The sequence below is a fragment of the Anser cygnoides genome, chromosome 21 (assembly GCF_040182565.1).
Source record: "Anser cygnoides isolate HZ-2024a breed goose chromosome 21, Taihu_goose_T2T_genome, whole genome shotgun sequence".
Taxonomy (NCBI): Eukaryota; Metazoa; Chordata; class Aves; order Anseriformes; family Anatidae; genus Anser; species Anser cygnoides.
Genome location: NC_089893.1, coordinates 6,051,909 through 6,066,126, shown reverse-complemented (window position 1 = coordinate 6,066,126; position 14,218 = coordinate 6,051,909). Strand labels below are relative to the sequence as shown.

Genomic DNA, 14,218 nt, shown 5'->3' with positions numbered 1-14,218 from the left:
TTTAAAAGTGAATTAACACCAGAGGGAGAAGCTTCAAAGTAATCACTGGCAGTCTGTGGTAGAGTGAATTTGAATTCATCATCCCATGAGCGTGCACCAGAAGTTCATTTCTAATTTAGTGCCGCTCCACCACAGCGGGCGTGCCAGGCCCGGTAATCGATACGCCTGACATCATGGAAACCCCGGGGGGAACTGCCGGTGAAAAACACCTGAAAGCCAAGGAGTTACGCTGCTCCAGGAACAGCTTGACAAAATGGTTACTGGCACTGGAAAGCTGAGAGCACTGATTCAGGGAGTAAGGCAGCTCATTCAGCACCTCACTACCTCATCGTCAGGCCTGAGTTTTTGCAATAAGCCCAGTTAAAAGATTGCTGGTGCTGAGTCAGACTCAGGCTGCCACCCATTGGGAAGATATTTCTGATGTTTTCCCTAAAACAGTGCTTCATTTCCCTCTCTTGGTCTTAATCCGGGTTATTTTACTCATTCCAACAGCTGAGATTCCCCCTTCGCTCTGGCATCTATGAGGTCTCCAAGAGGGTGCTGCAAGGAAAGAAGACAGCACACCAAGACATCAAAGGCTGATTTCTGACGGTGCTCAGTCTCCTGATCATTTGATGTTGTTAAGAAACTGCAAGTGCTGCTTAAAAGGCTTCACAAAGAAAGGCCCTCAGCCACCTCCTGACTCCTAATGTGCTTTGCTGCAGCTCTCCCAGGGCCTGGGCTCTCTCCTTTACGCAGCTACCTACCAAAACGCAAATCTGACCAGATTTATTTTTGAGACATTCAGCTCTGCAAGCTGAAATTGCTTAGAAAGTTCAAAAGTTACAGAGGATACCAACAGTGCACAGCTCCAGAAAGGACATTTCCACAGGAGACCACATCCCTCCTTTGCGCTCCTTTCTGCAGTCTCTGGCTGTGATTCTCCTATGGCTTAGAAATTATACCACTGCTTTCCTCTATGAAGAAAAGCTTCAGCGGTGTATTACTGTATTCACTGAGCATGTTTTCCCACTCACTTTGCAAACGGTGACACACAGCACGCAGCTCCAGCACTACAGCCAGGGAGAGCCTGCAGAGCTGCGGTCGGAGGGAAATACAGCGAGCAGTGATACCTGAAGCCGACTGTTCGGGTTTGTGCATGGCTCGGCAGAGGCCTTCCCTGGAGCCACTGCTGGGAAAGCTGCCCTGTGTGCACAGCCTTTGTTTGCAGAACTGCAGGTGCAGGGCTTCTGTTGGGGCTTTGACCCACTCGGCGCAATCCTCGGTGCAGACTTTGCTCTCCCAAAGACAAGCGGATAGAACCGTACTGCTGTTGAACTTTTCAGACTCACCAGGACAGTAAAGGTCTTTGGTAGTACTTAAGAATACCTGAAAGAGGCAATTACTGTCTTCTCACTGTAATTTTTTTCCCCGCTAACCACTCTGGAACTGTACTGTACATGGGTGAAGAGGTGGAGGCTCGGGTCAAGTAGAGGGAAAAGCTGTAAGAAGAAAAAAATTGAAGCATGGTTCCAAAAGAGAAGGCAGGTGAAAGGACCGCAAGCAGATAAACACAAGGGAAAGGAGTACAGAGGAGGGCTGACCTTGCGACCTAAATATTAAACTGAAATCCTCCTGGACAGACACAGATCTCACATCTTCCCCAGTGTCAACTGCGTTTGCTCTAACTTTTCAAGATCCTCTCTCTTACTCTCTTTTCTGGGAGTATGCTCTACAGATTCTCCTGAGGCATGGCAGCTCCCAGCACAGAAGTAACCCTTGCTATAGAGCGGCAGCTAGAAATGCTGTGGGAAATCAGAGATGCACAGCCTGATTTAGGAACAGTCAGGGAAGCAGAAGGATCACCAGGCCAGCTGACGGAGAAGCAGGCAGAAAAAAATCCTGGTAGATTTGCAAGGCTCAGGGCCTCAACTGGCACTGACCTCAGGACATGAAACCTAAGAGCTCCTCCATGCTCAAACATGAGGCTCTTCACCCAGAGCCCAGCAAGAAAGAGAAGGACAAAAGAGACGCTTTTTCTTCTTTAGCACCAAAATGTCTCCAATTTGTCTCTCATTTTAGTGACTTCTGCTGGGTGAGGAATTCCTTCTACCAACTTGTGGAGTTCTTGTATCCCACAGAGCCAGTGCAACCTCATCCTTCCCCACCTCTAAGCACATCAGGTCTTCAGAATAAGTCATGTTTTAGTAAACAAAATTAAAGAGAAAACTTGTTTATGAGCTCTATTCTTTTTTAAAAAAATCATTTTAAAAATAATAAACCCATTAACAGTAATTCAACATGCAGACACACAATTCCAGTGCAGACACACTCAAACTGCATCCTGATGGATGAGCACGGATGAGTGGGGCTGAAACCAGAGCTGACCAACAAACTGGGGTTTAATCCGTAAGAGAAGAAGTTCTTCAAGCCAGAGGTTCCTTGTCTGCTGTTCCTCACCAAAGGCACGAGAAACACCTCGGGAGACTTTTCCTTTCCACTGCTAGTGAACCCAGCCAGCCCAGTGACGTTTGCTTTTCCACCGTAAGGGCACAAACACAAAGCAAACCCCGTACGGTTGAGCACATTTATTATGGTGTTGTTTTCTAACGCTCACTGTGCACCCAACCATCTTGCATTCTTCCTCTGGAGAGCCAAGAAGAGAAAGCACCAAGACCATGAAAGGGCAGGACTCTTGCCAAATCAAGCCATGACCTTGGTTCACTCCCTTTCTCCCACTTGTCAATCTGGTAGGGATGCCAATCCTAAAAAGCACTGCTAGGATCAAGAGGAGAACACACAAGGGTGGAGAAGTCGGTAACATCGTAAGGAAAAAGTAGAGAATAAGGAATCAAGGGAGAGAGAAGGAAGGCTTCCAACTGCCAAAGAGGGATAAAGTGCTACAAAGACAAAAAGACCAGTTAAAAGCAGCAAAAACTGAAGTCATCTTAGAAAACCGGCATTCTGACCACTGATGCTCTGGGGAGCTTTGAGGGCCATGTGCTCTTTGAGGCAACGACTATATTTTTGTTTTGTGTTGTACAGTGCCTGGCACCCAGGGCTGCCAAAGAGACACAAAGAACAATTGTGGAGCGTTTGCTGCACGCACAGAGAAGTTTACGTAAAATGATAGTGAGGGGAAATGGGTAAAATGAAACTGTAAGGCCTCATGAAGGGGTAGCCTCCACAGTGGGGTAAGAAATAGAGGAGTCAGAAGGGTCCAAGTGCCAGAAAAATCCTGCCTGGAAGGAGCTGGCAAAAAAAGAGAAACTCTATCAAGGAGACACATTAGCAAATTTTTGATGTTAATACTAGCAATAGGATTGAATGCCTTCCTGCAGTTTGCAGCCCATCCGTGTTTCCACATTGCTGCTTTTATCTGGCCAGACCGTCTCTACTAACTAGAACGTGTTTTGTTTTGCTTTCTAAAGGAAAATAATTGTGGGGGGAAACCACAAAAAATGCAGCCAGTGCTTACTCTCCGGATGTACTGTCTCTCATGCTGAAAATATATGGAGGAAAAACAAGAGAACAGAAAGATAAGATAGAGAGGATACAAACACACGAGACCCACAGAAGCAGACCACAGCCAAGCATCATGCAGCAGGGAATGGATCTCGGCAGCTACCGCCTCCATCAGCTCTTGTGGGATAGCAGAAGTCACCTTTAGCCACGGACTTCACGCGCCGGTTTGGGGTGCCTACGTGCCCAAAGTGCCTCGCTCCACGGTTCCTCTAACTGCCACTGCTCCACCACCTCGGGCCACCGTGGGTTATGCTTCATTCCTCGTGCCACTGCCTCCACGCCTCCATCTGCCTCTGAGATCACGTCTTCTCCTGTCCTTGCTGCTAGCTAGCTCTCGATCTGATTATCCCACTTGGCTCTTCCCCCACAACAAAGGGAGCTCTGCACCGATGTCCCTGCCAAGAGGACAGCTGTTTTCTGTTCCCGCTTCTCTCCCCCTCCTCTCCAACCTTATTAAATTCCCTTCTCTTTTCGAGGGAGGCCTGTCTGTTTCCTACCGAGAGCACAAAGGATTCAGACATCAACCCAGATGCATTTAACACCTTAAATAATCATTGAAGGGGATTTCACCTCAGAGACATAGCAGGCTTACTAGGGCTAGTAATCACTAAAGCAGTGAAAGGTGCAAAAAAGTGAGACAAACGCACCTTCTCCTTCAACGGCAACAAAGAAAGAACATGCTCTGGCACAGCCCCTCTCTGACATCTCTGTGCTGTGATTCAGAGTCATGATCCCAGCCAAACCTGAGGCAGTGCTACCACAGAGAGCCACAGATCTGCAGCACCTGATGCAGGTTCCCCAGCCAGCACATCCAGCCAGAGCTCCGGCAGGCTGCCACGGCTGCACAGCACGCTACCTACGCCAGCCACGGCTTCTGAGACGAGGCAGAGAGAGTGAAACGTCCCAGTGCTGGTTACGTACAGCAAATAAGTGTGCCTCTCACGCCTCTGTCAAATCTGAGCACGCTGTATCTGCTAAAATCACTGGTTCCCACACCTGGCGCTGCAGGAAGGTAGAAATCGCTACTGAACGTGGAAAGGCTGCTGCATTTGGCTACAAAGCCACCGTGCTGCTCGTATCTGCTTCAAAGCGCTTCAGGGGTGGGGTTCGACCATGCAAAGGTGGCACCGATTGTGGAAACTCGCAAACCGCCAGCTTTGTGCCTAAACACTGCCCCGCGTGCTTGCAGAACAAAAATAAGATCAAGGCAGAAGCAGGCGATGGTTTGCGTTTCTGTGAGATCAACAGAAAATAACTCCTCTCTCGCCCCACACCACCCTGAGAGATGCAAAGGGTTTGCATGGTGGCAGCTCTGTTTGACACCACATCAAGACCAACTCTGCCAGGAAACTGGAAGGTACAGGATGTAGAGATCATCAGAAGAGTGACTGCACAGACAAAGCTTTTGCTCCCTGTCGCTGGCACCCTTTCCCTCAGGATGTCAGTCCTCCTTTGCCAGTTCTGAGCCATTTCCATCTCCTCTTTTGGGAAATGGCCAGTATGCCCCACTGCCACTGCAAAGCCCCTTTGCACCTTCCCCCCCAGGCACCCAGCCCATTTTCACCCAGGGACAAGAGAAACTGGAGTACTTACATTATACCAACTCTGGCTTTTCTGTAAGGACAAAATAAAAGAGAAGCATTAGTTAGCACAGAGATCTTAGGATCAAAAAGAAAGACGGACAGAGAAACTAGGTCCAATCTGGTTTGCATAATTAGCGAAGTGAAAGTGAGGTTAAACAGAAGATTTCAATGGATTTCACAGTGCAGTCTAACAGTTATTCCCAGTTACAGAAACAAAGAACAAATCCAGGAGCATGAGTCTATAATAGGAAACAGTTCAGGCTAATGTGTGCATGTCCGCATGCACGCACACGCACACACAAACTCACGCTGCAATCATTTTGCAGAACAGCAGCGCCCACTAGCAGCAGAGGAGCTAACCATAAGCAGTGCCAGCCGTTTCTTTTAGAGGCTTTATTCTTCCACAGCTGCTGGCTAGGTTGTAAAAATCACCGATTTGAACGGATCCTCTGCAAATAAGCCCTTGAAGAACTGTCAGAAGGCAGGGACACAATTTTGCTCACAACAGCCACCAGGCAAAACTTTATTTTAAATTTTAAATGGGAGACGCATACAAAGACAGGAAAATTGCTGAAGGAAATCGCTAGAAAAGCTGAACGGAAAAAGACTTTTGCATAATTTCAGCGCATAGTGCTTTGCATCCTCTGCACATGTAATTTTTTGTTCTTATTATGGCATTTCAGACGGTTTGAGGGCAGGCCACATGCCACACTGGAGTGTATGAAAAAGCTAGCTCAGCTTGGAAAGTCACACTTGGCAATTTTCAGCTGGAGGTGAGATTCATCAGCACAGAGGGAGGAAGAAATAGGCTTCACACTCCCACTCCAGTGAGGCTGGCTTTCCAGTGTCAGGACACAGAGCAGAGCTGACAGCAATTACAGGCATCCCCCATTTTAGGGTGGATTAACCTCAGAGCAACGAGGCTGGGAGGCACCATAGCCTTTCACCATTAACAGCGGTCAGCGGCAGAGCTCATGGTCAGGCACTTCGTGTGTCAGCAGCCACGCAGCTGTGCCTGTCCCCCTCTTCTGACCACCGGCAGCATGTCTGCGTTACACCCGCGGGAGTTCAGTTCCATGGACAAAGACAGAAGCAACGTTTTGCTGCATTTCTTTCTTTGAAGTCATCTTGCTTCTGACCTCGGACTGGGAGTATTTCTCACAGCTTTATACCCCATCCAGTCTAGAATATGAAGGAAAACGAACTTATTTCTCTGGCTTATGACAGCCTGTGAAAGTTTCACTCAGAGAGGTAAGTTCGTATTCACGGAAGCACAGAAATCAGCTGCACTGGGACAGCCCACAAGAGGACCAACAACGTTCAGGATGTCTTACCATAGGAAAGTAGGCGCAAAGTGTTAATGAGATCAGACTGGACCAGAGATACCTATGAAGACATGGTTCGCCTACACTGTTCTCTTCCTAAACCTCCCTGCTTTCAGTTTCCTGTGCTCCCTATGTCCCATTCCATACAGACTTCCCTGCCATCTGGATCCCCCTCGCAGAGCCAACGCTTCCAAAGGGCCCCTTGCCACCTTGGGCATTTCTGCCACTTGGGACAGCATCCTGTTCGCTGCTCTGGTCTCTAACGAAAAACCCCACAGCAACATGGTATGTACCACAGTACCAAATACAAAAGGTTGATGCTAAAAAGATCTCACATCTGACTCGTTGACCAACCAGCCAAATTTTCTCTTACTTGCTACACATTTCCGTACTTCACCATAGGCTCCATTCATAAATGGTTCAGCTGAATTCATCCTTCTCTCCAAGGAGGACATGGAAAAAGGCCTTATGCAATTCAGGCTATACTAAAAAAATCAGGGGAATTATGCTTTATCCTTGTACAAACCACCTTGTCCTCAGGAGCACAGGATCTAAGAGGGAGTGATTTTCCTGCAGATTTGTTTTGCCATCTGTCTGCCTTAATGAGCAAAATGCATAACTCAGACATTCCTAGGGAAAAAATCCATAATCAAACTAAAATTGGCATATACAAAACACTGCTGTTACTGAGCCTTTTAAATCAGGGTGCACGTGTGGTGTCGGCACACTGCAACAGGAGTTCATTCCCCTCCCTTACATTAATTGCAGTAACTCCTTTTGCCCTGCACAATTGAATTTCCCCAACTGTGATTTCTCTGTGGCTTTCTTCCCCTTCCACACAGTCATACTGATACCCAAGCCTCATCTTTTGCTTCTGCCAAGTGTTCTAAACACAAGGAGGTTCCCTCCTCCTGACCCCTATGTTTTGCAGGTAGAACAGACTACAGAGTCCAAAGAGGAGCAAAACTAGGCCTCAGTGTAAATCTGACTCCTTAAATCTACCTTAAACTTTTCTTTCTTTTTTTTTTTTTAAAAATCACTGAGCATCAGAATATAGAGGGATGCAAACTGTGAAAATCAAGAGAGCGTATAACAGAGGGGAAAAAGAAAGAAAAAGGAAAAACATATTCTTACTTTGAGCAGGTTAAGTCTGTCATACTGGAAAAAGAAACCATAAACATTAGAACTGAAAAGTTAAAATAAATGAGCAACAGAGGAAGGGAGTTGCACACAGAGGTAGAAAAGATGTCACTGGCTGTCAGAGATGATGCCATAGGAGCAGATACCAGAGTTCATAGCTACATGGTGGCTGTAACCAGGAAGAACTTAGGAGAAGTTGAGGAAGGAAAAAAATGGGGGCTTTGCTCTGAGCCTCTAATTAATGTAGTGTTGCCTCTGAATCTTCACAGGGTAATGACCCTACATTTGCATGTATTTCTTTGGAAGATTACAGCTTTACAGTGCAGATGGGAAGCAGCGGATCACATATATGAAGTTCAGCCTGCTAGCTTGATGCCAACAGAAGTTTCCACCTTTTAGCATTACTGGGAGCAGGATCACAACTCATTCCTACGTACTGCTGCTTCCGGAGGAACGGAACCATTTTGCCAAGTGAATGACTTGCCATGGACTCCAGAGACATCACCTAGTCCTTTTTGGAACAGAGGAAACAGAGGCACAGACCAGGGTGAGGGCACAGAGCTCTGAACAAATTCCAGAGCCCTTTCTCCTGAACTACATACGTCCAGGCTCTAGGCTATTCAGCTAGCTTCTGAACCCTCACAGCCCAGTAACTCAAAGAAATCGATGAAATTTATTTCCAAATTGCTCACTTCAGTCCGAAACGACCAGAATTTCATGACCTACTACCTAAAAGTGGATTACACCACCCAGCAGGAGTTGTAAATGAGAAGACAGCCAAATTCTTCTCATAACTGCACGCTGAAAGGACAAGGTGCAACAGCCATAAGCTGCAGTAAGGGAAATTCTATTTGGATAGAAGGAAAAAGCCTGTTCACAACAAGAGTGGTTAAGCACTGGAGCAGGGGCCCAGCAAGGCTGTGCAATCTCCACCTGGGGAGGTTTTCAAAGTGCAACTAGAGCAGATTCTGAGCAGACTGATGTTACCAAATCAGCCCCACTTTGAACACAAGGTTGGACTAGAGAGCTTCAGAGATTCCTCCTGACCTAAACTGCTCAATCTTCAGGGCCTACATCAAAATTCATGTTTTCCTCTAACCTGCTGTTTTCTCCTCAGCATTCATTATTAGGTATAGGCAGTGGGAGGAGTCTTGAAAGACATGCAACTGAGAGCAAATAACTTTGATCCTTGGGCAAGAGCGAAAGAGGTTAAAAAACATGTGTTTTCACTGTTACCTGCAAACAAAACTCTTTTATTCCCTGAGTTCAGAAAGCTGTTCCAGGAGCAGCAGTGCTTGCCAGTAAAAGCTTAAGGCTGACACAGGCCTTTAGGTGGCTTGGGCCATGCCACGCTGGTGGATTGCACGGAAAAGCTCCAAAGATTCCCTACAGATGTAATCCAGTGCTTAAAAACTCCTGGGGAAGCACTCCCTCTGATGGCAACACTGCAGCATGACAATTAACGCAACAGACAAAAAGAGGGCAAGGGACTTCAAGCAGAACTGTCAGCAATTGTATAAACACAGCATCAAACTCATGGGCTCAAGCTGTTTCATTTCATCAGCGAGACAGGTTGGAAAATCAGACTTTTTCTTCTTGCAGAAGAGGGGTGGGGAGAGGAGAAGAGGCTGAGAAAGGAGATTTTAAGTTTTTACCCTTCAGTTCTTTGTTCCTAGCCTTTCCCCGTCTTGAACAGGTATCTTCATCTGCCTGGGGAGAATCAGAGGATTCAGGGGATGCCAGACTCTCTTGTTCCAGGAAGGGCGGCTTTGTGGAGCACAGGATGAGATTCACCCTTCAGCTGGGGCAGGGGGTTGGGGCAGGAGGCTCTGACGCCGGCTGGCAGAGGTCAAGCCCAGGATCCCCTTCTCTGCATCGTGCATCCATCCTTGCACTTGCACCTCAGGTCCACCTCCCTTTTGTTTCTCTAACTGTAGTGAAGTATTTTTCCTCTCAGAAAAGCAAGGGGCTGGCTGCAAGCACATCCCAGTACCAGTACAAACGCACTTTGCATGCACATCGCTCCCTGCCAATGCTCTTCCCACCTCTCCTGACACATCTCTCCACAGCTGGGCAAAGCACCTCCAGCCTGCCACAGCCCAGCCACAACCTGCCCTACCCGCACACCTCTCCCTACTCACCAGCAAGCCTTTCGGGACACTCTGCTACTCCAGCCCTGCGTTTTCCATAGAACTTCTTTCACACCTCACCTGAGACTTTAGTCCCACAGTCCTCATTTGTAGCATCCAAGCTACAGTTACCATGCAAAAGACAAGCTGTCTGAAGAAAGACACGGAGAAGTTTCCAGCAGACACCAGCAATCATGCAAGATAGGGCTGGCTACACGGGGCATTCTGACAAAGGGAACTGTAAGCCAGTGCTGTCGACTTCACTGCTTACTAGGAACTTGCCTAGAATTAAATCCAAGGCATCAACTGGGAAAAAGCCAAGACATTGATTTAGTAGACTGAGAAGCCATCCAAGCCATTCTGGTTTTAACTTTACTTGCATATACACACAGAAATGCCAGCAGCCTGGCACTCTGTCCAATAAGCATCCCATCAGCGTTTCTGGTTTTTACACTCTTCTGAGGGTAGCACAGAGATTTGAGATCACATCTCAAATGAGCTTATCCACGCACCCACAGAGGGATTTTCTACTTATTACCTTTCAGAGCGAGCCCATGAATTCTCACAATTCATTTGGGACAGGTCTGTTCTAACAGGTTTAAGCTGGGTTCATTTGAAATCACTGATCTTTAATATTTACATCACACAGAAAAACATGTAAGGTCAGTAAACTGAGATCAATGGCCTCTCTAGTCTTCATCATAAAAAAGCAGGCAAGAAGTTATGGAGATCGACTCCCATTTCTACAAGGCATAAAGAAGAGATGAAAGAGAAGGGATTACGTTCAGCCCACCAGAGCCAGCAGATCTCTCCCTGTAAAGACAGCAGCTATTTTTAAGGGAGAAAGAAAGCAAATCTTAAAACGAAGCCTAAAATTCTTTGGAAGTAATTGAAGGAGTGCGAGGAACAGGCCACTTTTCGCACCATGTGAGCAAATATTAAGGAGATCCCAGTGATATAAGTGAAACCAGCTTCTCAGCTATAGGCATCGGGGTGAGCTCTTGCTGACATTCTCGCAGCCGCACCAGGAGAATGCCTTAGTGGAGTCACTGCTCAGTACCATGGGGAGGGTTTCTGCATGATGAGACAATTCTACAGTGGGGCACAGGAGAGAAAAAAGAAGGCTTACTTTGGAGAGGCGCTTGTGTGACTTAATCGGAGAGAAAGCATGCAGGAATGAAAAGAGAGAAATTAAGGAAAGAAGAAAAATTACCTCACAAATCAAGAGAAGGAAAACCCACAAACCCAACAGAAAGCATTGTACCCCCCCTTCCTTGTTAAAAGCACCGTGAATTACTATCAAGCTTTAGTAGTTACTCTGTTGGCAGGAATCACACTCCCATGGCCTTGAATCACAGCACATCATGGGCCAGGGCAATGCAACTCATCTCTGCAACACCCCTTACCAAGGACGTGATTCTCCTGACAGACCCCATCTACAAACACAGCGTGCCCTGCATCCTGCCTGCCTCCCAAGCGCACGGCTTTCTTTTGGGGACAGACTGCCCAAGTGCACCAGCCTGACGGCACCATCATGAGGCTGCCATCCACCATCCTGGGCGGTGGTTGTAGCTTACCGTGTGCACAGGAAGAAGTCTGACCTCAAGGCAACCTCGGAACTGACTGGTCTCAAATGAATCATCTTGAAAAAACCCTTCGCCCCCTTTTGAACACACACACTCCTCCCTTAGTGGCTAGGGAGTCCTGTTTTCTCTGCTGACAGTGAACACAAAGAGGAGTGAATGAAGACTTTTTGTGCAATCCAGCAATAAATTGGGTAAAAGATCCAACAACTCATTTCACACAAGCCACCAGAGTTATGCCATTCTGCCACCTGTGACACCAGGAAGTCATTCAGGCTGAAACATTTTACTTCATAAAGCTGGAAAAATGCAAGTGCTCCTGAGAGCAATGTTACAATACACCACTGACATCAGGGTTATAGTCAAAGGTTATGCTTGGTTCCCAAGGCACTAGCGTGCTTTACCAGGTCCCACTGCTCACAGAAAATCAAGGGTCCCCAAACTTGAAACCCTATTCCCCCGAGTATGGCAAACAAAGGCTGATACTGGTTCTAATACTGTCTGTCAAAAGACACAATACTTCCCTAGGGAAAGTAGCATCTACCCAGCCAAGATTTCCATGGAGTTTGTCAGACAGTTGTAATACTGCACCCGTAAAAGTCAATGTGCAGAGGACTGGCAAACTGATTCTGTGCAATTTGAACCTCATCTCAGCACGGGGCTTAGACAGGACTGGAGAAACGCATGGGCCCTTCGCAGGCTGTCTGCACAGAGGACCCTTTACTTCTTCCATGACCCTTCACAACCCAGTTGATAAAAAGTAATTGCAACAGTTGATTTTCAAGGTCTTGCTTAAAATCACAGAGTCTTCCAAGGAAACAGGGCCTTGATTGCAAAAGATTAGCCTACCAAAGCCATTATGGAGCTGCAGTACAAGCCATCAGCAATTCCTGGACTGAGTTCACTGAAAGGATGATGGAGGTGCACTGAAGTCTGACCTACCCAAACAGCTCCCAGTTAGAAGAATTTTCAGAATTATGATGGGGGAAGAAGGAGAAGAGTTAGCCAGAAGTAAAAAAGGCACTGAACAAAGCCAGTGTACCACATTAGAGTTTAGAGCAGCGGACAAATGTACATCTTGACCAAAGTTATTTGCTCACTCCTCACCTTGGAGTTCTTGGCCCCACTGCGGCCTGACTGGGAGGAACAGCTCCGCTGTACACCCTGCTCCGGCGTGGAAGGGGATTTGTCTGATGAGTGGTCTGAGCCTTTTTCCACCATGGTGTCTCCTTGGGAGTCCTGCGGTGTTGGGGACCGAGAGCGTTTGCGCAGGATGGGGGAGCAGGCAGGCGTGCTGCGGTTTGAGTTACTGGCAGTACTGCAAAATGAAAGAAAGAGCACAAGTGTTAACCTTCAGCTCAAAGAGAAAGCAACTGCACCCTCCCTTGAGGTGAAGCATTACCCACAGATTTCTCCAGTAGCACAAAAGATAAATCTGGCTTCCTGAAGCAATGCACCCCATGCCACACTTCTTACTGATCTCCCCAGTAAAATCAGGCAGTAGACAGGCATCATTTACTGGTGGCAGAGAGAACTTCAGCTGCCTGTCAGTGTCTTTTTCCACCCACTTTTCAATTGATCTGCCCACAGAGAAATTAATGAGAAAATGAACTCATTCTCTCCTGTATGGATCTGAGATGTTAAAGTGATGATCTGTGCTTAGAAAACCTACACTTGTGCTAAGAACAAGGGAGATGTCAGTGTGTTTGCGACATAGTCCCACCCCATCCCTCCTGTACTTTTTATATCAGCGACTGTGCCCCTTCTTAACAGCATGCACAGAAACAGGATCTTATCTTTTAGGAAACACTCCATTAAAGGTCATCAAAACCCTTGGGGCACTGGGAGGGGAGGCGTATGGGACACCAGTCACAGACAATGCAGTCATGATTTCCTGTACCAAATCATCCTTTCCCACACCAGTTAGAGTTGGGGATGAAAATGTTTTGCTGTAACATAAAAGCTTTCATGGTTTGAAAAAAAAAATGTTAAAAGAAGAAAGAAAAAATTTTCCCTTTCATATCAGGGCAAAAGCAAGACCCTTCAGAGATTTACAGAAATCACAAAACATTTAGGGGAATGGAGTTTCTCTTCCCTTACCTTCAGCCAATGCCCTAACACCTAAACCAGAAAGCCAGTTACATATGTATTTATATAGAACAGAGCAGCAATCTCAGAATAAGACAGGAAAAATCAGATTTCCCAACTGTTCCTTCTCCCTGATATCTTTTTTCCTGCCAGACTCCTCAAAATACCACATGCTACATCCATTTTATACTGCAAATGTTACAGCGCCTGCAACAGTTTAGGTATATCATGAAGTGAAATTACCAGGGTCTTTTTGGCTTATTAAAACGTACAAAAGGATCAGGTTTCTTCCCAGACTTTCAGCTGTTCCAGTTAAAATGTGTATTTCACTCTTTCTGCCCTCCTGCTGCTACGTTTCCTGGCTAGATTCAAGATGCACCGTTTTTAACAACCCAGCATAGTGGCGTCTACATACACCAAGCACTGTCATCAGCTATGTGCACGTGCACGAGGTGCTGTGCAAATGGCACTAAATCCTGCAGCTCATTACAAACACTTCCAGAGATGGAAATGATTTTGAATTGCCATTCCTATGGTTATTAAGAATTCCAGATTCTTAGGCTGTATTGCTACTGTTCATGGCGTGTAATTGCTTATCTGGTGTTACAGCAAATTTCCTAACTCTTGCCCCAGCATGCTTGACTCAACATAAACTGATTTGAGAGGTCCCCAGAATTACAAGACAGAATCAGAACTGATCGTTCCTGAGTCACATGTCCCTGCACTAGATCTGTCTGAGCAGACATACCCGTTTCTTACTACAACTCTACAAAACTTGAGTTTTTCAAGCACAACCTCCTTCTTGTTTTCAGTTCGTGGGAGTTCACACACACTAGTTTCACCCTGAGTTTCAGCTTCAACCAACT

At 46.6% G+C, this 14,218-nt stretch overlaps 1 protein-coding gene across 24 annotated transcripts in view; it reads right to left on the bottom strand.

Annotated features, from left to right (window-relative positions):
• GRAMD1B (GRAM domain containing 1B) overlaps positions 1–14,218 on the bottom strand; it is a 135,153-nt gene that overhangs the window by 27,724 nt on the left and 93,211 nt on the right. For 22 of the 24 annotated variants that reach the window (XM_066981325.1, XM_066981315.1, XM_066981323.1 and 19 more), the window contains 2 exons: positions 12,372–12,582; positions 5,098–5,118 (listed from right to left, as the gene is read on the bottom strand). In XM_066981325.1, coding sequence (XP_066837426.1) covers positions 5,098–5,118; positions 12,372–12,582 — 232 coding nt within the window. Of the gene's footprint in view, positions 1–5,097; positions 5,119–12,371; positions 12,583–14,218 lie in introns of those variants that run through there. The other 2 variants (XM_066981317.1, XM_066981336.1) reach the window with 1 other exon arrangement.